The 22957-nt window shown below is 39.2% G+C and overlaps 1 protein-coding gene across 3 annotated transcripts in view; it reads left to right on the forward strand.

The window, feature by feature from the left end:
• Positions 1-22957, forward strand: part of kcnq1.2 (potassium voltage-gated channel, KQT-like subfamily, member 1.2) — a 197047-nt gene that overhangs the window by 29854 nt on the left and 144236 nt on the right. For all 3 annotated transcript variants that reach the window (XM_074678296.1, XM_074678298.1, XM_074678297.1), the window contains 4 exons: positions 1351-1516; positions 5584-5610; positions 6989-7042; positions 8567-8684. In XM_074678296.1, the coding sequence (XP_074534397.1) occupies positions 1351-1516; positions 5584-5610; positions 6989-7042; positions 8567-8684 (365 nt within the window). The remainder of the gene's footprint in view (positions 1-1350; positions 1517-5583; positions 5611-6988; positions 7043-8566; positions 8685-22957) is intronic.

The raw sequence follows: 22957 nt of genomic DNA on the forward strand, positions 1-22957 counted from the left end.
CTCAGTCAGTTGAGATGATGTCACTGCCGCCTTTCTCATGGGAGTAAACCTTTGTCTAGTAGAACAACAACAAAAAAATCTTTGTGTAGCATTGAACCCACATGTATTGGGGAGAATGATGGCTGCTTCCGCTCCTTTCTGTTTCGGCATGTGACTCCTCTGACTCTCCTCTCGCTCCCCTCTCCTTGTCTCCTCTCCTGCTTCTTTTTTTTATTATTTCTCTTTTCTTTATCTTTTTTGCTCTTCCTGTCTCCTCTTTGCCTTGTCTATTCCCCCTCATTCACCATTTTTCTCCCTCTCTTCTTTGTATTTCAGTCCACCTGACTCTGTTTCTCATCTTTCTCCATCTTAAACTCAGTGTCTGTTACCATGTCTTCTCAGTCTTCTTTGTGTTTTTTTTCTCTTTCAGTCTTTTGACACTCCCCACCACCCTCTTCTCTCACCCACTCTACTAATGACTCATTCAAACTTTGGGCATTTGGATTGAACTGCCGGCCAGTGGTCAATGCCAAAGTCTGATCCACTCAGTCTACATAATTGAGTTTCTATAAAGGTCAAGCCAATGACGTTGGTGTGGGTCAGAGTGTCTCAGCATTGGACTGGAGGAAACTCTTAGGCTCTTAGAAACCCACTCAACACATAGCTGTGATCTCACTGGGAGAAACTTGAGCTAAACATGTAATGCTGATGTAACCAGTGAATATATGCTTCACTCTGTAACATAACGCTGTAAAATGGAAACATGAGACTCACATTTACTCAGAGAAATTAGGGATTACCTTGACATAGCATGGTTCTTAGCTCTTCCCTGAAGTGTACGCATACATTTAGTCATGTTTAGAGAATATGTCACCAATTTTACTTTAAAGAAAGTTACCCCACTTGATATGTTTATGTTCATCTTGTATCTGCCTAGCTAACATCACTTTATGCCAGGGGTGGCCAACCAGTCAGAGCCTGCTATTGAGCTCATGTTAGGTCTCTGTAATAAGCACAGTCCAGACCTGTGTTTTGTAACATTTCTATTAATAACTATGGTTATTATTTTGTACTTTTTAGAAATCAGTTTTTGATTGGTTGGTTGATTAAACAGGACCAGGAATAAACTTTTTTCCTTGAGAAATTTTGAAATTTTCCTCTGGTGAACTGGATTGTGTGTGACATGTTCTCATAAATCCATGAGTGTTTCTGAAGTCTTTCTTTATTTAGTTGCCAAACACAAGGATCAGTTCATTGTTTTAGTCTCAACCCTGGCTGGCTCTATAAGTGTTCTTTTTTGTGATTAGATTTTTATCATCATAACGGTTATACCGTGCTTTAAAATGAGTCATTGTTACTTTCATCTGTCAGAAAAAAGGCACCAAGAGGAGGTTGAAGTCCAGAGGAAACGGCTCTATACTGGTGCCATCCGAGCAGACGGTGGCCATCCCTCAGATCACCTATGATCACATCGACAGCTCTGAGGAGAAGAAAAATGTTCCGTATTTCCTGGAACAGCCTGGTGGGGCAGTTGAAGGTATTCTGTTTCATATTCTTTGTTTTAATTTCCATCTTTTTCTTTCTTAAAAGAAAATCTGCTTTCCTTGTAAATTGCCAGTCCAAGAGAAGTGCAGTAGCCAAGATTACATGGAAACTCTCTTCCCTCTCATTACTACTTGATCAAACTCACTTCATTTGGCTTTTTAAGAACTGTACTTTTGGTTAAATCTTGACACCTCAGGGTGCCATTCCCTGTGATGGTGTTTTTGCGTGGTGTTGATTATTACCTTAAGGTTATCTTTGCAGTTTTATTACTCCCTCAAACCAGCAGGCAGTAAATTGTATGTTGTGTGGGGGACACGACCAAGTGAATTATTGCAGTAATGAAACCAACTTCTCTGTTCCTCATTATCAAACGTTTTTTGGGTGAAATAATATTTGATCAGAGCTGTGAAGTGATGTCATGCTGTCTGAAAGGGCCTTGAAAATCCATTATCTCAGGAAAGGTTTCATATGTGCTTTCGTTCAGGGATTTCACTCACCTACGCAGAAACATTTATTACTCTTACCTAGGAAATAATACTGTCGATCTTAGGTCTTCAACAGGGGGTCCGCGGTCTCTAGGGAGTTTTTGGTTAATTAGGCAATTTTTAGATTGTAAAATAAGTATTCTCAAATATTTCAACTTTTACTTGTGTTATTGTCTCTGAACACACATAAATGAATACAAGGAGGCCTACTGTAGTATGCATTCACTTAAAAAACAAACAAACTTGTTTTTACAGAAACATACCTCAAAATGAGTCAGCGTTTCTCAAACACTTAATTAAAACTGTTGTCTGCATAAAGATGTCTGATTATTTTGTGTTCAATACTACACCATAGAGTCAACTCCTGTCAAGTTCTGATTGTTACAGGTCAACTAGGGTTTGGAGCTAAGAGTCACTGTGTTGAGTGCTACGTGCTAACTGCTAAGCCGATTGTCCGCTGAGGGTCACCAATTAACTGGGTCTCACTTTACACTGAAACACCAGTGACTGCTATTTTAAACCCAGTTATTAATCTGTGTATTTTATGCAAAGGTTGGTTTCAGGCTGAAGTTATGAGCGTTGTTTAACATCCATCAAATTGTTGTTATTTTGACTAAAAAAAGAAAAAAAAAACATTAGTGAATGCACTTCTAGCTCCTCAAGACAGAGGAAAACCCGCCTCCGTCACTGCTCTGCCAATCCCACTGCAGCAAATCTATAATGTGTTTAAAAATGCACTGTGCATTGGGGCAAGATTTGTCACAACAAAAGTTTAAAACTACAAAAACAACACTTTCTCATTTCCCTGAAAGCAATAAAAGGCAAGCTGGAGACCCATTTAAAGTTGATGAGTTACACCCACACCTCACAATAGATCATGTTCAGTCTTAATACCTAAATCATAATCTGTATAAGACATGGCAGAATAAAAGAAGAGAGTCTGTAACACTATTTTTTATGCAGCTGAGGAAGGTACAGTGCATCCAGATGGTATCCACATTGCTTCACTTTTTCCACACTGTGTTATGTTATAGCTCATTCCAAAGTGGAATCAATTTATGTTTATCATAATAAAGTGATTTTTTTTTTAAATTCCTGGACATTACAAGCCTTTTTTTCCATTCTTGGCTTTTTTTTTTAGTATGTAAAGAAGTTACCTTATAGTTACTTGTCCTATAAAGGGTTTAAAAGTTCATATCAATAACAGAAAAGGAAGTCACTTAGAACTTAGGTTCATTGCAATTCTTTCACAAAACATTTCAGTTTTAGGCAACCCTCATTTTCTGCCTGACAAAAAATAAGGGCTCTGTGTTGTGATCTAGTTTCTGATTTTCACACAGTAAACAGGGGTTGGATCCTAATCCTGTTAGACCAAAGATGGCTGCCAGGTGTCTTTACTTGACCAGATGGAACCCATTACTGTCTCAGTGGTGATTAGAGGTCATGGTTACAAGCTCTTAACTGCTCCTCTTGTCCCCTTTCTGGTTGCAGAGCCTCAAACTAGTCTGGAGTAAAAATGTTGAAAAAAGACATGAGGAGGTTAAAGTGAGAATAACTTGTCATTGCACTTGCAGATTATTAAAACTGCTGCAGCCACTACAAACCAGAGATGTTGATTTTTCTAATCAATCAAAAACAAGGCTGTAGAAAATTATGGTGTTGATTTGGGATCATCACAAAGCTTTGTTATCAATAAACTTATACTTCTCAATTGCTCCCTGTAATTGTAAAAGAAGTAAATAAAAGTTACTCTCTCGCCTGTTTCTAAATGCATGCCTGTGCATGATGCAAATGATCAATGTCTGGTTTGTAAGAGGGGCGTTGGTTCAGCTTCCTGTCTTAAAAACTGTCCCCTCTAAATGAATTGACCCAGACTGCAGGTTAATAAATGTACTTTATGAGTTTTTCCTGTCAAGGCGTGCCATCATAAAGGGAGCTGGAGAGACATAAAGGCAGACCATCAGAGGAGCAACCACTTATGAGGGGAAAACTTGTCGAGTTTCCTGCCTAATGGGTCGGATCCTACAGAACGAGATTGAACATCTGTGGCTGTGTGTGGAAAAAGTCATCCAAAAAATGATCAAAACTCTGAGAAAAAAAACATACTTTTTTCATTTTCACACATGTATAAAAACAAACCACGCTTTATCTTCCAGTAATGATAATCTTTGAGTCATATAACCCAGAGGTAAATGAATACACATGGGCTGTTATCTCTTTATCTGACAGAACAGCTTGAGAAAGTTATTTCACCAGTGTGATAAGGGCTGTGTCCTCTATACATGGGGTGCCTGCTCTACACTGGTAAATGTAACTTGTTCTTTCAATGTAAATATTTGACTTAAAGGGCTGCCTTAAAATTTTGATTTAGGTCAAAAAATAAATTTGGTTTTTCCAACACCAACAGAAGTTAACTTGATTAGATAAAATGTCTTGTGTCAACCCATGTCTTAGTTTGTTTGATTTAAATTTGTTAGTTGACTTGTCTTTTTCAGGTAGTTGTTTCAAGTAATTCATATATTTTAACTCAATGTTAACCTTAATTCTTTCTGAGTTGAATGTTCGCAAATAATTGGACTCGAGTCATAGAGGCTCGGCTTGAGTCGCAACTTTGACGACTTGCAACTCAACTGGACTTGGGGATAAAAAACTCGAGCCTTGACTTGACTCAAAAGACAATGACTTCAGACTCGACTCGACTTGAGACAAGCTGACTTGGAAGACTTGCAGCATGTTTGGCACGCTATAGGTTCACACTTTTGTTGATTGAAGACAGGCGTGTAGCAAGATTACAAGCACGCAAGCAGCCAATGGGCACACACAACACAGTGTGGTTGTTAGCTAATAATGGCGACTGATTGTTTGTTATCTTTACTTCCACACTGTAAAACATTTCACTGTGCCCTCTGTGCAACATCTCAGAGTACAGTAGGGTCTTATATCCACTGTGTTTCGTCCTTTCTCATGGTTACAAAATGCAATCAAAACAGGATATTAAAAAGTTTAATTGAGTTGAAATAGATTAATTATTTAAACAACTACCAGAAGAGGTTAAATCAGCTAACAAGTTTAAATCAACTAACAAGTTTAAATCAACCAAACTAATCTGACACAAGACATTTTATTTTTATCAGCGCTCATCCTGTTCAGGGTCAGAGGTGGCTGAAGCCTATCCCAGCTGTCTTTGGAGGTGGGGTACAGCCTGGACTGGTCAGCAGTTAATCACAGGGCTGAAACACAGAGACACCTACAGGCATTTTAGAATCACCAATTAACCAGATGAGCATGTTTTTGGACTGTGGTAGGAAGCCAGAGTACCCACATGCAAGAGGAGAACATGCACTCTCCATACAGAAAGGCCCACATTGCCCAAACCAGGATACGAACTGGTGACTTTCATGCTGTGAGACAACAGCCCAAACTGCTGCGCCACCCTGCAGCTTTTTGTTCCATTGTTCTTAAAATAAAATAAAATTTGAAGCTTAATTGGAAGAGTGCATCATCCCTTCATGACTGTTGTTTGCACCAGATACTTAGTGTTCCCATGTTAATGGTATCTCACTTTTCTTTGCAGGGATTGCCAGAATGTTTGGACAAACAGGTGAGGCCTTTTCGGTCCCATGCAAACATTTTAGGGATCTCTCAGATGGTTCTATCTAAAGTTACTTTGTTTCCTTTGGTTTTGTAATAATTCCCCTTTGTTCCCATTCTGTAGTTTGTTGAATTTTAAATAGTCCTCTAAACAAAATGAAAAGCTGAGTGCATGTGTATCTGTGATTGCTGCTCTGTCTAACCAGGAGCTTTCCTCTGGTTAAGTACTTCTCTCTCCTATTAAAAAGTCCTCTGTGTTAATCATTAGCTAGCCTGCCTTTTTAATGTGGCCCAGACAGTATTTTAATTAGACTCGCAGGCTGGCTGGGCCTTTGTCCCCAACCGGACCAAACCAGAGCCAAGCGCACAGACTCAGACTTTGGTCCTGGGCTGACCCGGCCTGTTTTCTTTACTGGGTGCCCTGCCAACACCACGGGTGAGGAACAGGGCTGGCCTGGGTACGAATGGACAGGGGCCCTGGGGAGTGTTGGGACCCAGGCTGGGGCACGAAAGAGTGAGAGAGAGGTAGAGAAAGGGGGATGTGTGGAGGTGATAAGCAGCCATTGTGGAGCTCCAGTGGTCAGAAATAAACTGGTCATTGTTTGATTTAGTCAGTGTCCAGCTTATCGCTCCACTTATCTGTCTGGCCTCACCCACCTCTGTCTGTGAGAATCTCTCATTGGAGCCCCCTCCTTCACATTTCTCTGCACTTGTTCTCTGTCTACCTTCCAAACACGTTCGCACTGATGGTCCAGATAAACTTCATGTTGTTTATAAAATCCTTCTCATATTTGTGTAGCAGATAACCTTGTTCAAGTCAGAATTTCAGGCTAAAAGTAGCTTTAATTATCCCCTCCCTTTCCCTTCTTTTTCTCCCTCTTTCTCCCCTTTCCTATCTCTCTCTTTCTCAATCGCTGTATCTGCTTCCTTCCGGCTTGGACAAAGTCAAACAAACTCAATGATGGAATACAAGAGAGGCTGAATAGGTTTAGCTTGAATTGGAAATGCTCATTCTGTTCCTGGACACAGATTTGCCCCCATTCTTCATCACAATGGAGGCCTGGAGCTTTGGAGGAGAGACTTGTCAAACTCTGACACTGACAGTCTGACTGCAGGTCAAGACCCAGCTACACATGTTATTCTTTGCTGTTGTTTTAAGCTGCACTGACAGCCAGTAAGCTGAACCACTAAAGTCCTGCGTTGAAATCACAAGCTTCATGAGCAAAAAGTGCAAAAATCTGAAACTGAATAACTTATATGCCTCTGTAGTTTTGTATTGTAAGTCAAACACCTCTACAAAGAAAAAAAAATCAACTGTTTGTCTAAATAATTTCTACATTTCTCATCTTCTTTTTCTTCTTTTTTCCTTCGTTTCATTCTTACTTTAGGCCCTCCTCAACATTCTTGGTCATCTTTCACTTTGAGCTGCCCTGGATCTCCAGGTATCTGTTTCTTTCTTTGTGTCATCTTGCATGTTGCTCATACTTATAGTTACTCAACACCTTTGAGTTTACTTTGCCATTGTCTTTTTTGTACTGAAGCTCTGAGAGGCATGTGAGAGGACATGTGTCTGATGTTAATGTTTACTGTTCCAATTCTAGTGAAACTTCACATGGTAACTGCCAGGAATATCTTTTTTTTAATTTGTTCATTTAAAGTTTGAAGAGCATCCAGAACCTGTATTAAAATGTTGAGTGTAAAGGATCTTGTTTTACTTTAGAACAGGTTTCACAAATAACTTATTGCTTTTTCATCATACCTTTTTATTTAGGGTTAATAAGTCATAAGTCCCAGCTTGTATGCCAGAAACAGGGTGAGAGCAGGTTGTGATATCCCAGCTGAATGTGAGCCCAGGATACACATTTGAAGGCAAGCCTCGTGGTGCGCCCAACCTAAACTGAAAGGCTCAAAGAGTGCCCTGCACACTTCTGCAACTGCTTTTTATCTTCAGCTGACATAAATAACTTTTTTTTCAAATTTAGTTAATACTATTTTTTTTAATCTGTACTTATGATCCTTACAATGGAAGCGTATTGCATTCACTCGAAGAAAAAAAACAAATCAGGTTTTTCAGAGTAATTTATTCTTCTGTTTGTTTTTTTGTGGTAATTAATTTTGTTTTTCTGATTAATATTTTTTTATTGGTTTGTTTTTTGTTATATTTTTTTCTGTTTTTATGAGTAATTTTTTTGTGGTAATTAATTTTTTTTTCTGATTAAATTTTTTTTTGGTTTGTTTTTTGTTATAATGTTTTCTGTTTTTCGTGGTAATTACTCCTAAAAACAGGAGGAAAAAATTACCATGAAAACAGAAAAAATTATAACAAAAAACAAACCAATAAAAAAATATTAATCAGAAAAACAAAATTAATTACCACAAAAAAATTACTCATGAAAACAGAAAAAAAATTTAACAAAAAACAAACCAATAAAAAGATATTAATCAGAAAAACAAAATTAATTACCACAAAAAACAAACCGAAGAATAAATTACTCTGAAAAACCTGAGTGTTTTTATTTTTTATTTTTCAAGTGAATGCAATACACTTCCGTACCTTACACCTTTATTAGGGAGGATATGGCAGTAGATAAAGCAGGAAACAGAGAGAGTGGGGAATGATGCAGGGCAAGGGCTCCTGATAGAAATCAAACTCAGGCTGCCCTCCTGAGAACTGTAGCTACTCTACATTGGATGCAAGACTTAACCATAAAGTCAAACAAGCAATCTTAGCATGTGTTCTATTACATAATATCTGTTAAAAAGGTTTGATCAAGCATAACAAAAGAAATTTAGTCAGACATAAAAGATCCTCCTGTTCCATTTATTCCATCAAACCCCTGTCACCATTATTTTTCTGATCAGTACAATTAAATATATTTGTCTGCCATATTAACAACACTTGTATTTAGTTTTCAGCCAGGTATGAGCACACTGTCACTGTTCTCTTTTATCATTATTATTTGCAGTCAGGAAGGAAATCAATAACAGCACCTCCATCGACTTCATGCGCGCCAATAGCATAACAGATGAGCTGGACTTCATGACTGAGGACATGTCCCTGCCTGTGGTGACCGCCAAAACTCAGTAAGTCCCAAACATTTTCCCTGAACTTATTTTTTCTGGAACCCCCATGGCTCTGCGATCCATCACCCTGCACTGACCTCCATTCTCTCATCCATATAATACTGATTTTCCTACTCGTCATTCTTCCCAGAGGCCTTTTGTCAGAGCAGAGAGCCCCTCTAGCTGCTCTCTAAATGAAGCTGTTTTGTTGAACTCTCTCGAGGGTTAAAGAGACTCTCAAGGGCCAAGGCCATATCAGGTACACAGAGTTATAAAGGGGATTATCCCTTCAGTCTAGAGGGAAATGTCAAAGAAATCCCTCTCAATAGGTTGGAGGACATGTTAAGGTACCGGATGGCTTGTCACTACATGCCCTTGTAGGATTGAGTACACTGCTGTTGGCTGGTGTGTGAAAGGCGAGTGGGGTTTGTTGGTGCTCCTTCCTGACATGCAAAAGATGTTCTAATGACTGCTGTGACATCCTCATTTCTCTCATTACTCCTTTTAGTCACCAGAAACAGCAGATCAGTGCTGTGTAGTATTCATAAAGAAGAGAAGAAAAGATCGTTGATAGCAACAATAAACACTGTCTGTTGAAATTTCACGGGTGGGAGAGTAGCAGAGTGTGTTTCCCACATGGCCATGGTGGTATAGCATTGCTGCATTGGGATTATGTAATTACATAGTACACTGTCAGGTGACACAAAGCTCCATAGGGATAAATGCAGATGTTTCGATAGATTCATGATTTTAAATCAGCACTAATCCTCCATAAGTCTTTTGTTGATGTTGTGTGTTGTTGGCCTTTCATAGTATTAACATAAACTTATAATAGATGTTATCAGTCCCTGTGTAAACCCAACGGAGAGACAGCTTGTGTGCACTAAAAGCTTCACCATACCATAATAACCTCCTAGCTGTCACATACTAACATGCATTATTTTAACTTTATCTGCTCCTCGGTATATAACTGGATGAATTTATGTTTGTTTATAATTTGGGGGTAAAGAGTTGAATCATGATGAAGCTAATTCTGCTTCTTGTTTGTTCCTCATAACAGCTCTGCTGTTTTGTGAATGACTTTCCCCTTGTGTGTAATTTTTCTTTTTCATCAGTCTATCACATAATTGCTTTTCTAAAGTTTCACACAAAGGATTGATAATTCTGTTACAATATCGAGCAAATTGATTGATCATGCATCTGCTACTTATTTTTGGCTTACAAGCAAATTCTAGATTTTAGAGATATTGTTCAAAGCTGTAAACAGTCATCCTTCACTGTTTTTCTTGCATTCCTTCAGTCTGTTCACTTTTTCGCCCTGTCCCTTTCTGTCCTCTTTCTCCTCTCTGAGCACTTGGAGAAAAAAAGTGTAGTGCACCTTTTGTTCTGAGGAATAGAGTCTTTACCTTGTAGGGTGAAACTGGAACACAGTTTTCATCATTATCCAAGTTCAGTTCAAAATATCAGAGCTCCCCATCAACAAGAGGTCACCTGATTTTTTTTTATTGTTATGGGAGAATTAATGAAATAACTTTAACGCTACAGTCAGAGTTCTGAGCAGAGGAAACGTTTTCTCCCTTGCAGTCTTTTGACCTGCCCCTCCGTGGCATCGGTCCAGGACTCTTTTTCTGCACACCACTTGAATTCTACAAGGTACTGTACCAGCTCTCTCATTATTCTTCTTCCTCTCCATTTTCTTCCCCTTTCTCCTCTTCTCTATGCTTACATCTACCCTTCTTTCTTCTGCTGGAAGGAGGCCATGGAAAATGTGAACGTTGATGTAACATAGAAACCATAACTAGCCACTACCCAAACTCCAAACCTATTAATCATTGACTTTTCAATAGCTGTGCCACTCAGCTTCTCATGTTTCTGGATTATTCTGCTGTTCAAGGATTAGATTCTTGATCAAGCATGCGTTATTTTTACCGAGGGAGCTTTGTCTTTGGATAGAGCGCTCCCACACCAAAGTAGAAGCAGATATATGAACTAAAAGATACTCTATATCTGTTACTTCATATATCCATGCATTCTATGCATGGATTTCATCAACAATTGCAGATGTAAGTATGTTCAAATGGTTCAATGTTCGGGACACAGACTGAGCAATTCCACTGGAAATGAAACCTTGCCTAATCAGCTGTTCAAAATTCAAATCTGGTCTTGCTGTAAAACATTTGTCCTGTTACACATGGTGTCTTGGTGGCTGGAAATGTTAAGTCTAATCTTATCAAAAGAACTGTTTAAAAACCTGAAACCTGTTGCAGTTTGCTAAAGATATAACGACTCAGAGGAAAACACGGTCCTATAGTTGGGTGGACTTTAGTTCTTGAGGTGAAGAAAGGGAATAACTTAATTTAAGGACACTTAATGCACAGCTACAGAGTTTCCTGTTCCATCTCAAAACCAGCAGCTTGTCATTACCATAAGAGGAAATTTCAGCTGAACTTACGATGTGTTAGGATGCAGTATGTTAAGATACAATAAAGCACAACACAATTTGACACAATGCGGTTCAATGCAAGTTATGTGATGTATTCAGAGACTGTAAAATACAAAAAGATCTGACCCAATACAGCATGGTATGATGGTATAACACATGCATCATTGTACAATGCGACAAATGTATTATGTTTCTGGTACTTTTGGGGCCAGCCTCAGGCATACACCTGACACAGGTGGACATTTACACTTGGTCATGACAGAAAATTGCTCTGTTCAAAGTTTTCAGGCCATATACTGGAATTTATGTCATGAACCAACTCATAGTTAGTTACATGTTTCTTGTCATGCAAACTACATTCAAGAGATTTTACATTAACTGTCACTCCAGCAAAGGCATTAATCTAAAAAATCTGCTAGTAGACTAATATTGCATGTCCATTGAAGAAATGTGTAACTAACTTCAAGACATTTGAAATTCTAGTTTCATTTTGTTTATTTATGAAATCAGTGTCAAATTGTGTTCAGAGAAACTGAGCATGTGTTTAATGGCCTGAGTATATCTTTTTCTTTGTGCATGTGTTTCAGTTTCCCTTCTTGCGTGTGCTCAGTGTATTTGCATGCTCCTGTGGGCGTGGGACCACTGGTTGTTAATGCCTAAGTATGTGTGAGCTAGCCTTCCAGCTGCAGAGGCACTCTGTGTCTATTTGTATCCATTGCACGGCTTCTGTGCCCACAACTCAGCTCTAACAGCCAAGCTGAGATTTGGGCCATGCTGGGTGCTTTCCCATAACAGCTGGTTTGTTTTGCCTGTGGTGTCACGCCACCAGGGACGGCACTGTCATTTGGCATCCTTATCTGGCTTTCTGCAGACAGCTACCACATCCACCCTTGCTGCTTGAGGGTGACTTGCACGCACAGACACTGTATCAGTTTTTGGATTTGGGATTCTTCCACTAACTCAGATCTGTGTGTCAGTTTGTCATGAGCTAATTTTTTTTTTTCTTTTAACATTTCTGTCACGATTATCTCTTTCATATCTCTGTGTCAGCGCTAGTTTGGAGGTTACAGTGTTAGCTTTCACTTTGCAGTAGCAGATAAACATATGTGGATGTGTGTGTATGCTCATGTGTGTGATAAAGGCATCAAAACAGCTGGTGTGACGGCTCTGGGCTTCTGTGGAGGAAGTGGTACAGGGCAGAGTCCGCACGCAATCATGTCTCTTGCTCCCCTGAATTCAAAACATACACACTCTCACGCTCTTACACACTCATACCTACTGCACACAAACGCAGAAAGGCACAATTTCCCCCTCTGAGAAGGTAAATCATTTTTATTGCCCTGTTTGTTTCCATAATTCTAACTCTTTGCTGCTTTTATTGGACTTTATGAAATATCCTAAAAAAAATCTCACACAAAGTTCACACACTTCTTCCTGCAGTGTCAGCATGGTTCTGTTCTTGCTACTGTAAACACTGCTTCCACTGTTTGTTTACTTGACTCAGTGTAAATGAGGCTGATTCTTGATCAGTGTGTGTGTCTCAAGCTGTACACTTTGAGGATGTAAATTTAGGAGATTTACCGGTTGACTGCCGAACAGATCATAACAAACCCCGGCCTAACTTGCTGATACTACATCCACCACAAAGCAGATGGACATTTACCCTCTTTAAGAATGAGTAAATGTTTCCAAGTTACCCTTCTTTCCCCAAACAGAGGAAGGCCCTGTTTAGGTGATTGAAGTGATTGTGTGCTGTACCTTCCCCCCTCAGACTGTCCCATGTTGTGATATCCCTGTTTCTCTCATTGTTTAGGTCACTTTGTTTACCAATATGATGGTAACAGAAGCTAAAGGTTTTATACACAACAATCTCAATATTACGTTCAACCAAATTATGTTTATTATCTATAAGGAAGAAGGCTTATTCCACTTTTTTATTTGAAAATACTTTCTCTCTATTAATTTTTTTTGCATTTGTTTTTAAGAGTGTGACAAAACCAGCGCATCCTGCAGAAAACCCACATAAACACAGAGTTAATGTGAAGTCCTGGTACACAGGATTGTCAGGATTCCTGACATTTAGATTTAAACGAGAACTGGTTCTCGCACATATTTACCTGGGAAAGTAAAGGTCAAATAAAAAAATAAAAAAATAAATAAAGCTACACCTTTTTCTTCATCTCCCTATTGGGCTCCTCTTTTGCCCTCAGCTCATTTCCTAAGGCCTCCGTCTGCAGAACGGTTCTGAGGTCAGTCTCCTGCTTTCAGGCCTCAGTCTGAGCTCTCAGGGTTTTGTCAGGTCTTGAGCCTCTTAAGTGTGTCAAAAGCTTTGTGTGGAAATAACAACTGAGAGCTCCTCCTTGGTTTTAAGAGAAAAATGGAACGTATCCTGTCTTTTTTTTTTCACTGGTCTTAGGTTTCTCTCGCACCACTTCCTTCATCTCTGTCCCCTTTTGAGATACTTGTTTGATACGTGTTTACAGCTTCAAACTTGCCTCCCTGCTATTCGGGGGAAGTCTCTGATACCCCAGTTTGTAGGGGGTTTGGTAGTCTGATGTTATACAGCGACTGTAGAGCATCTTGAGTTAAACTTTAAGGTTTAAAAAGTAACTTAATGGCCAGTCTTGTACATACAGGATTTTATCAAGGTTTCTCCTCAGCTGTCCACCTCCCTCAGCTGACAAGGATCAACCTGAACTTGTATTACAGCTTCTTTCTCATTATATTACATCACTCTTTGATTTATGACTTCATCCTTGTAACTTTAGGCTTCTATTTTTCAATTTGACTTTTTTCTCAGCTTCACATTTTTTATCTTTAGTGTTGCCATAGTCCTCCATCTTAGCTGTGGGCTGTAACCATAGCAAAGAAAAATTGACCTCACTGACCTGTTGTACTTACATATACATGTAGATTTTCCAGCAGGCCTCAAGCTGTCTTGAGAATAATTAAATTAAATTAAACAAATTTAATCAGCCTTTTTTGTTGCACAAGTTTATGTGAAGTAAGATTGAATTAAACATCTCACAAACAATATAGTCATAACCACTAGTTTCACTGTTGAGACATAAACGTCCAGTCTTACCTTTCCTGTGATCAAGAACAGCTTTTATTGTATAGCATGTTAAGCTCCAGGATCATTAACTTATTGTGAAGTGTATTGGCGAGTTATCTTCAGTGCTATTACATGACATAATGAGGCTAGGAGGAAAGGCTGTGGATGTTGATATAAATTAAGACAAGAAACACATTTTGTGATTTTCCAGCAGAATTCAGTGAACTCACTGGGAGGTAAATAAAGGCTCCAAACTTAGATAGATCCTATTCATTTAGACAACATTGCTTTCTATCAGCAGCAGAATGAGTGGCTTTCACCCGCGGTTTTTGACCATTGACTTAACAGGACCAGGCAGTCAGCTGATTGCGCTCCAGTCCTGAAGATTTTGGATTATTATTTGATGAGAACTCTGACAGCAAAAAGACATCTGAAGTAGCTCTCACATGCTCCGCTGCTGTCATTGGCATTGCTGGACAGGAAACCAGAAAGAAAATATTTATGTTGTGTAGCAGCACGCTAATACACAGTTCTCTGTCTATGTGCATCATCTCTTCCCTAAGTTTCCCTATGAGACCAAAAAAGAAAGAAAAAAAGAGTAAACACCTCTCCTGGTTCAGTCATCTCTGTCATCTCGTGACCAGTTGCCTCTTCCCCCTGCTGGGTGTGTCCAGCGTCTCCAACCCTCTCCTCCTCCTCCTTCTCCTCTTCTTCGTCTACTCTCAGACCTGTAAAAGCCTGCATGGGCCACCTGCAGGCAGCTCTTAATTAGTTCCCCTCTTACAAGCTAGCCAGAGATAAAGAATGAAAAGCCACTGCAGCGCCGCAGGAGGGGGGGGCGAAAGCAGAGACACATGCATCACCGCCTGTCTTCTTCAAGTAGGGGCCTCTTTCTTCTGAGCAACTGCAGCTTTTGTGCAGAGCTCTGAACAAATTGACTTTTTGTCCATGCGGCCTCTGTACGCCTGTCTCCTACACTGTAGTCTCATATTGATGGCATGGAGGGTTGTTTCAAACGTGGCGTTCAGTCAAGAGGAAAAATCCAAAATGCATTCATGGTTTTATGTCACAGGAGTCTTTTTAAAGCTTGAGAATTGTCACTTTGACAGATGTTTGTGATATAAGTTTCCTCCAGCAGCTTGCCTCCCCTTTTGTTCAGCTCTGTGCTCCAGAACATGTGCTGACCAAGACGTTATTTTATGGGGCTTTATGCAAGATTCAACAGTGAATGTAATGTGAACATATCTTATAAATCCTCTTAATATTTGTGGCTTTACTGCCAAGTATTAGAATGACAAACCAGGCTGAGGGCCCCACGTCAGGCTCATGCAGCAGACACAAATGCACACGCACATATGCACACAGACAAACGGATGAGGGGGGGGTAAATCTGTGGCCTCCTGCCCCGCAGCAAGCAAAGAAGCTGCCTGGCTACTGCTGTTTTATGAAAAGATAGTGAAAGCAACTGAGAAAGAAAGGAACAAATTGTGCGAGGAAAAAAAGGAACAAGTTGTGCTCTGGTTTCTTGAGTTTCTGCCAGTTTGTAGGATGAAAAAAAGGCAGAAAACCGTCTTAATGCAGTAAACAGCTACTTGCTGATTTATATTCTCTTGACAGTGAATATACATGGAAGGATTCAGTGCTAAGTCTCATCACACAGTCTTGGCTTTGTTTTACCTTTACTTTCTTTGGCATATTCAAATTTGTTAATTAGTCCTGCATCTGGAAAATAAAACCAGCTCAAATCCCACTGGAAGGTTTTTATACAACCAGTACAACTCCAGTTCCAAAAGGTTTGGATGCTTTTGGAGATGCTGAAATACAAAACAATGTTGACGGTTTGAAAGTTATTTCAACAAAGAATTTCATTGAAAACAGGGAAATAGTTTATCATTAAATGTTCAAATTGAAAAATCTTATGAATTTATAATTAAAAAGTATACTCATTTTAGAAGAGGATGGACAAAACTCAAATACAGGTATGTGATACTAAAATAAAAGCCTAAAAGAACACCTCCCAATCACCAGGGTTGATTTGCACCAGATGAAAGTTGTACCATGCAAAGAAGAAACCATATGAACAGCCAGAATGCCAGCAAAATCTCAATCTAAAGTGCATGCTGGGAAAAAGGAAAACACCCCTGTGGACCTTTTCAACATTTGCTAGAAAAAAGTTTTTGACAGAAATGTTGCAGCATTAAATTCTTTATTCTGGAAGTTGGCGAGTGTGTTTTTTTCTTCAATTACAGAGTCAAAACTTGACATTGTTTTTGAAAGTCATTAGCACCATGTCCTGTGCTTTCAAGAAGGGAAGGACCAACTTGTGTGTTATCATGGGAATTCACAGGTGCCAAGGGCATTGGCAGCTTGCATAAAAGGGAAGGCACCATTAATGCTGAACATATACAAGTTTGTGAGAAGTATAAGAGACCAGGGAAGAAGGTGTATATTTCAGCAAGTCAATGGCAAACCACGTTCTGCACATACTGCAACAACATGGTGCAGTAATCAGGAGGTTAGTGTGCATTTGCATACGATAAACTTAATACTTAAAGCAAATGCACAATACTGTTCAGATTACTGTGCATTCTAGTTCACCAAACCATGCACAGACTGCTTCTACCCAGGTTTTGTAAGGGTTAGTCAGCACAGGCTCAGCTAACACTTGAAAGGATTGTTGGATGAAATGTTGTACCTCCAAACTCTTAAAAGTTACTCTGTATCATCCAAGTATTTTTAACCACTTTCTAATGTTTTAAAACCCAGAGCCTAGTTTTTTAATGCTCTCTGGAAGGTCATTCACATCCATCCCATCATGAACCAACAGATTCAAGAACAGTTTCTATCTCGGTGCCATATTGGAGCTGAATACTGAAAGACACACACCTTGTATTGTAAAATAAAACTCAGTAAATGTTGCATCTTATTGCACCTCAAACTGCTGTTTGCACTTTACACTGCAGAAAGTATTGAAAATATTTATTCTTTTATTTATTCTTCTACACCTCTTCGTATTTACTTCCCTTCTTTCTACCTCCATGTGTAGCTGACTGTACAGATTGTATGGTTGTATTGTTTTTCTATCGATGAATATTATATATTTTTATTATCTGTTTTCTAAAACAGCTTTTGGACTAGCAGGACTACTTATATTTTGTTGTACTTGTATAGTGACAATAAAGGAATCTGAATCTAGTTAGCAAGAATGCTATTGAATAGGTTTTCTGTTGGTGCAGGATACAAATTGCCGTGGAGAGTTTTACTCCAGGCCAGAGTTGACTTTCAAGAGAAAAGAAAAGTCATGGGGTTTCGTTCCAGAAAAAAAAGATATATCTTTGCATTATAAATAGGACAAAGAGTGATGTGTAAGACAATTCTCTAAAAGCAATGTCTTTACGGGAAACAGGGCCACATTTTCTGTGCTGATTCAGCACATTCTCCCATCATTACTAAAACCACAATCATCAGTCCATCTTTTATGACATGTCACACCCAGGGGTATAAACAGCATTTTTATTGAGTAATTAATGAGAGAATGTGTTTTTTAGGGTTTCACACTGTCCATCGAGCATTAATGAAGGCACGCTTGCTGCTCATACTTCCCCCCCAGCGTCATTGTGGTTCAGAGAAGTTGAATGACGAGCAAACATCAGTGGCTAGAAGAGCACTTTATGATCTTTTACCACAAGTTGGAAAAAGCAGAGACTCGGCAAGGAAGTACTGCATGAATATACCAGATACAAAGATTATCTCACCAATGAAATTTCTATCTGCTGCATTCGGATTATTCACAGGACCGATATGGCTCTGTGAGTTCTGTAAATGTGTCGTTATTTTATACGGTGATTAACTAAGCATGTCCAAAATACTGGTTTAAAAGGATCAAAGAACTGTAACCAGCATCATATCTATCTTCGGCCAGATCGAGTCAGAGCCCAAAATAGAGAGGAGCAAACTGTATTTGGCTCACAAGCCATCGTTTTAGCTTTCCTCCCACTGTCCTGGATTGCTTTGTCCTGCACAAGTTTGTCTTTGCCACCAAAAATGTAAAATGTAAAAAGGAATAATAAAGAAAATGAACCCAGGAAATTACTGTTTTGGAAACAGGACTCCCCGAGCAGCTCTGTGATGTCACTGTCTTTTGTTTAAGGGCAGTATGATGTGAAAGAAAATTACGGGCTTTGTTTAGATAAGGGCAGAGTGCTGTTACCAATAACACGACATGAATGAAGATGAATGTTTTCCATTAGCTGCCTCAAAACTAAATTGGTTCTTGCAGCACTTTAATTTGCCTCGTTTGATTGTTTTCATTTAATTATGTTTGTCTTAACAAATTGCAGCATTATACAACTGAGGGTAAATACACAAGTTAACCTAATGAATTAACAGAATTATCCTTAAGTAGATTAATGCCCTGTTAGTGGAAGTCAGATCAACAGAGTTTAAGGATATTTATTTCCACACTAAAATAGCAAACTGTAACAAACAGATGGGAAACTCAGATTTGCTCCTCATTTTATTATACTTTCTACCTTATTGGACAAGTGCGTTTGTTTCCAAGGGGAAGTAAGTGGCCCTAACCCGAAATCACATTGATCAGTGAGACTTAAAACTAACAAGATCATTATCCAGGCTCATAGGCTCATGCAAATGTAATTGAAGGACTTCACTTGTTTCTTTTAAGTTCTTGGTACCAATAAATAAGAACTAAAAAAAAAACAAGAAAAAAAAACAACACAAAACATGGAAACAAACAGCATCTGACCACAGTTGCTCTATGATTCTGTGGATTTATCTGATCGGGTACAACTTGGCTGGTTAGCTGATAGCTGAGGCATACAACTGCATACAACTGAGAGCCTGTAATTCTGAGTGAACCCAGTGAACTCAGGGTGCATGGTCTGGTCCTGAAATAGTCATGAGTAATTGGCTGCTTTTCTCAACAAGAATGTTGAACGAGGCATCCATAGCACTGGGGGGTTGTTGAAGAGTAGAGGTAACTGTTGGTAACTGTGGAGAGAAAGTTTTGGAGCTGGAGCAATGGAGAGTAAGTAAAAGTAATAGTGATTCCTGTAGTGGTTGTTGCAGTAGTAGTAAATATGGTGGTGGCAGAAGTACTAACTCTTGCAAGAGTACTTCTTGTGGAGGTCATCACTACTATAGATAAAGTAGAAATAGTAATTACAGAAGAAACAATTGTAGTAGAAGTAGTAGATGATGCTGTTACTGTTAAAGGTAGGGTCTGCAGAAATTTTCATCACTTATTAGTCAACACAGATTCAAACTGGGCTCCTTCTCCTTGGCTCAGCAGCCAGCAGCAGCACAAACCCACAGCCTCTGACTGTGACTACGTGAACACGTTCAATAGTCCAGCACCCACCTGCAGCATCAAGTTTCAAGGCGAGAGCTGTTGGCTTGTGGCAGGTATTTGACACATACCTGGTTAGCAGAAAGCCAACTCATGTTGCTCTTTGTCCTGTACTGGTCACCAAGTTCCCGAAAGCCAGTTAAAGTCAAGCCAAGCTTCACCCTCATTTTGTAAAAAGCATAATCTGTTTGGCGTTTAATTTCACTTTTGTTGTGTTTTTCTTGCTCTGTGCTACGACCACTATCATAGCCGCTTGGGATAGCTTCTTATAACTGCTAATTATCACACAAAATTGCATGGGGCTCGCTGTGGTTGGCTGATGTAACCACGCTTACTCTCTTCCCAGAAACATCCTGACACAACCGAAACATCAACATACAGGCAGAGGAGTGGGTTCAAGCAGGTTCAAGCAGGTTTGAGCAGGTTCGAGTCAGACACAGACACTGACACACATGTATGCAGCCACATACAAAATGATTGATCAGGATTATTTCTGTAAAAGTTGGCATTTTACTTTTTATGGAAAATCCTGCAGACTCAACTTTCAGGGTCATAGTGGTGGTAAAAAATGTTTGTAATCAGAGACATTTTTTTCTGTAGTAAAGTTCTTGCAATAATAGATGTAATAGTCTTTGTCTGAAGTTGCTGGGGTTTTTTTTTTTATAAATGCTATGGTGATAGTGCTGCATGGTGGTGCAGCTTGGCCTGAGGGCCTTTCTGTGTGGAGTTTGCATGTTCTCCCTGGGCATGGGGGGTTCTCTTTGGGTCCTCTTGCTTCCTCCCACAGTCCAAAAACATGCTCACCAGGTTAGTTGGTCACTCTAAATTGTCCATAGGTGTGAGTGTGTTTGTGCCTGTGTCTGTCTGTGTCAGCCCTGTGATTGGCTGGCGACCAGTCCACGGTGTACCCCGCTTCTTGCCCAATGACAGCTGGGATAGGCTCCAGCCACCCGCGACCCTGAACAGGATAAGCCGTTCGGAAAATGAATGAATGAATGTTATGGTAATAGCAGCAGGGCTAATTGGGTGGAGGAGCTTATCATTGTTGTTGCGGTTGCTAATTTGAAGAAGTGCTTGTTTTTATGAATGTCATACTGTTAAACTAGTATATCTTAGTTCCAAGTAGAAGTACTAGTAGTTAATATTTTTGTATATTTAGTAAAACCTTTTATTCTAGTGCTATAGTAGTAACGATAGCAAACGTTGGTTTTGTTGTAGTAGGGGTTATTTTCGCAGTATTGGCATAAGTGGTAGTTGTCTTATTTGTTAACATAAAAGATAATGTCATTAAAATGAAGCAGTTAAAAGTGATTGAACAGTATTAGAATTTGTTCTTATGGAATTGGTTTTTAGATGCTAATGTTGTAGTTATTATAACTGTAATATTATGTAAATGTGTTACTCATACAGTGATTGTAGTAGCAGTTGATGTGATGGCAGAAGTAGTCCTAGCTGTTGTCCAATAGTAATGGTGGCATTGTTATTATTTTATTCATTTGTTTATTTATTTTTTCAGTATTGTAAATATGATTGTAATTGTACTGTAAATGTAGCTGTTAAAAACATTGCAGTGTTGTTGTACTTGTGATCATAGTCTGTATTATTGCTGTGGTTACGTTGTTATTGTATTGTTATTGTAGTGTTGTATTAGTACCAGTTATTTTAGCAGTAGTTATTATGGAAAAGGTATCTGTAATCATTGTAGGTCGAAGTTTTACATGTGGTATAGGAGTAGGAGCAGAAGTTGTAATTCAAGTAGTTATTATATCAATAAATGAACGATATGTTTAGGCTGATGTTGAATTTGTTTGTTTTTAAATTTTGCACATTTACGAAGCCCTCAGTTTAAATAATCAAAACAAGTGTATAACTTTTGTTGTGATAGCCATGCAGACTCTACAGAAATCTCAGAGCTTTTTCTTTAACTTTGGAGAAATCAAAGAAAGGCCCAGTCAAGGTGTTTCTTGGAGAGCACCCAATCGTACTATAGATGCTTCCCTGTCTCTTAGAGGTGTGTCCACCTCTGCGCTGCAATCTTAAAGACACCTGTATAAATACCGTTTTTCGTCCTGTGAGTGCATGTCTTTCTCCTCCTCCCCCTCTTCCTCCTGGTCTTCCTCTTCCTCCCCACTTTCTTCTTCTTCTCTTCGTTTAATAAAAACAGTAGTCTGTAGCAGCACCAGAGTGACCTGTTTGTACAGCCAGCCCTAATCCTGCAGCCTTCTACAACTCTCGTGGCCACCCTTTTTTTTCAACACGACTCTCCAGGTTCTCGTGCTCTCAGGTTTTCAAACAGACCAGCCCTGCCATTTGATGTGGGCTTTGGGGGGTTTATTCAGGTGTGGCGACCAGTGCTGCCACCGCCCTGCCTCTGATGTTGCGTCCATCTGCGACCAGGTGCCGGAGCTGCATCTGAGAGCCCAGTGTTTCAGCTCTGGAGATGAATAGAGGGCCTGTTGATGGAGCTCGTCTGTGGGGCCTTGTGGTTTCTCCCTCTCACAAGCAAAGGCAGGGATATACCAGCAGCCAGGGTATTCACCTGCTAGAGAGGAGAAGGGTTGACTATGCCCTGCTCTTTGACTGCAGGAAAACTTAAGATACAGTGGATGAGTTTGTGTCCACCCTCTTTCCTCCACCCTGGCCCAGTGCCTGCCCCACCTGTCTGAATGATCACCCCTCTCTGTGCCACTGAGCTAAGGTTGGTCTGGGTCAGCAAAGTTGGATTGGCTTAAATGGGCTGGTTGGCATCGCATCAAGGACACAGCCTTCAATCACACCATGTGGTTGAAGGGTCTGGGTGTATTTTCTTAGGAGGTGTGATTGGTCTTAAATATCCCTTCACTTTATTTTAGATAGAGGACGGAGGGTTATTAATGTAGTATTGACATTAAGGTATTTCAGTCGGCCAGACTTGCATCAAAATATTCTCTGACATCCAATTTTGACAGAGTAATGGAGCCTGTAACCACCCCAGGCTCTGTAAATGCCCTTACTGCTGAGTTATATTTGGCTAGCTGCAAAGGAATTTCAACACTTAAGTTTGATTTGTACATCTACAGGGTGTCTTAAGGTCTTGAAAAGCATTACAGTGATGAACTGAGGTAACAAAAAAGGGTCATTCAAAGTTAATTCAAATGACAAAGTTAGCTTGTTTTTGTTTAAACCATCCAGAGGAAATGTCAAAAGAGCTAAAATTCTCAGTGATTCAGTGTTTTTTTAAAAAGTATTTGAACATATTTTATTTTATTCTATTTTATTAAATTTTTATTATATTTTATTTTAATTAATTTTATTTTATTTTATTTTATCTTATTTTATTTTATTTTATTTTATTTTATTTTATTTTATACCTAAGACAAATGTTTGAATTATACATTTTTTTCACTTGTTTATTTTTCTGAGCAAATTTTTGTTTTATAAAAAGGTTT

This window comes from Halichoeres trimaculatus, unplaced genomic scaffold (genome assembly GCF_033239565.1).
Source record: "Halichoeres trimaculatus isolate MK-OKI-2021-1 unplaced genomic scaffold, fHalTri1.1 fHalTri1_scaffold_10, whole genome shotgun sequence".
Classification (NCBI taxonomy): domain Eukaryota; kingdom Metazoa; phylum Chordata; class Actinopteri; order Labriformes; family Labridae; genus Halichoeres; species Halichoeres trimaculatus.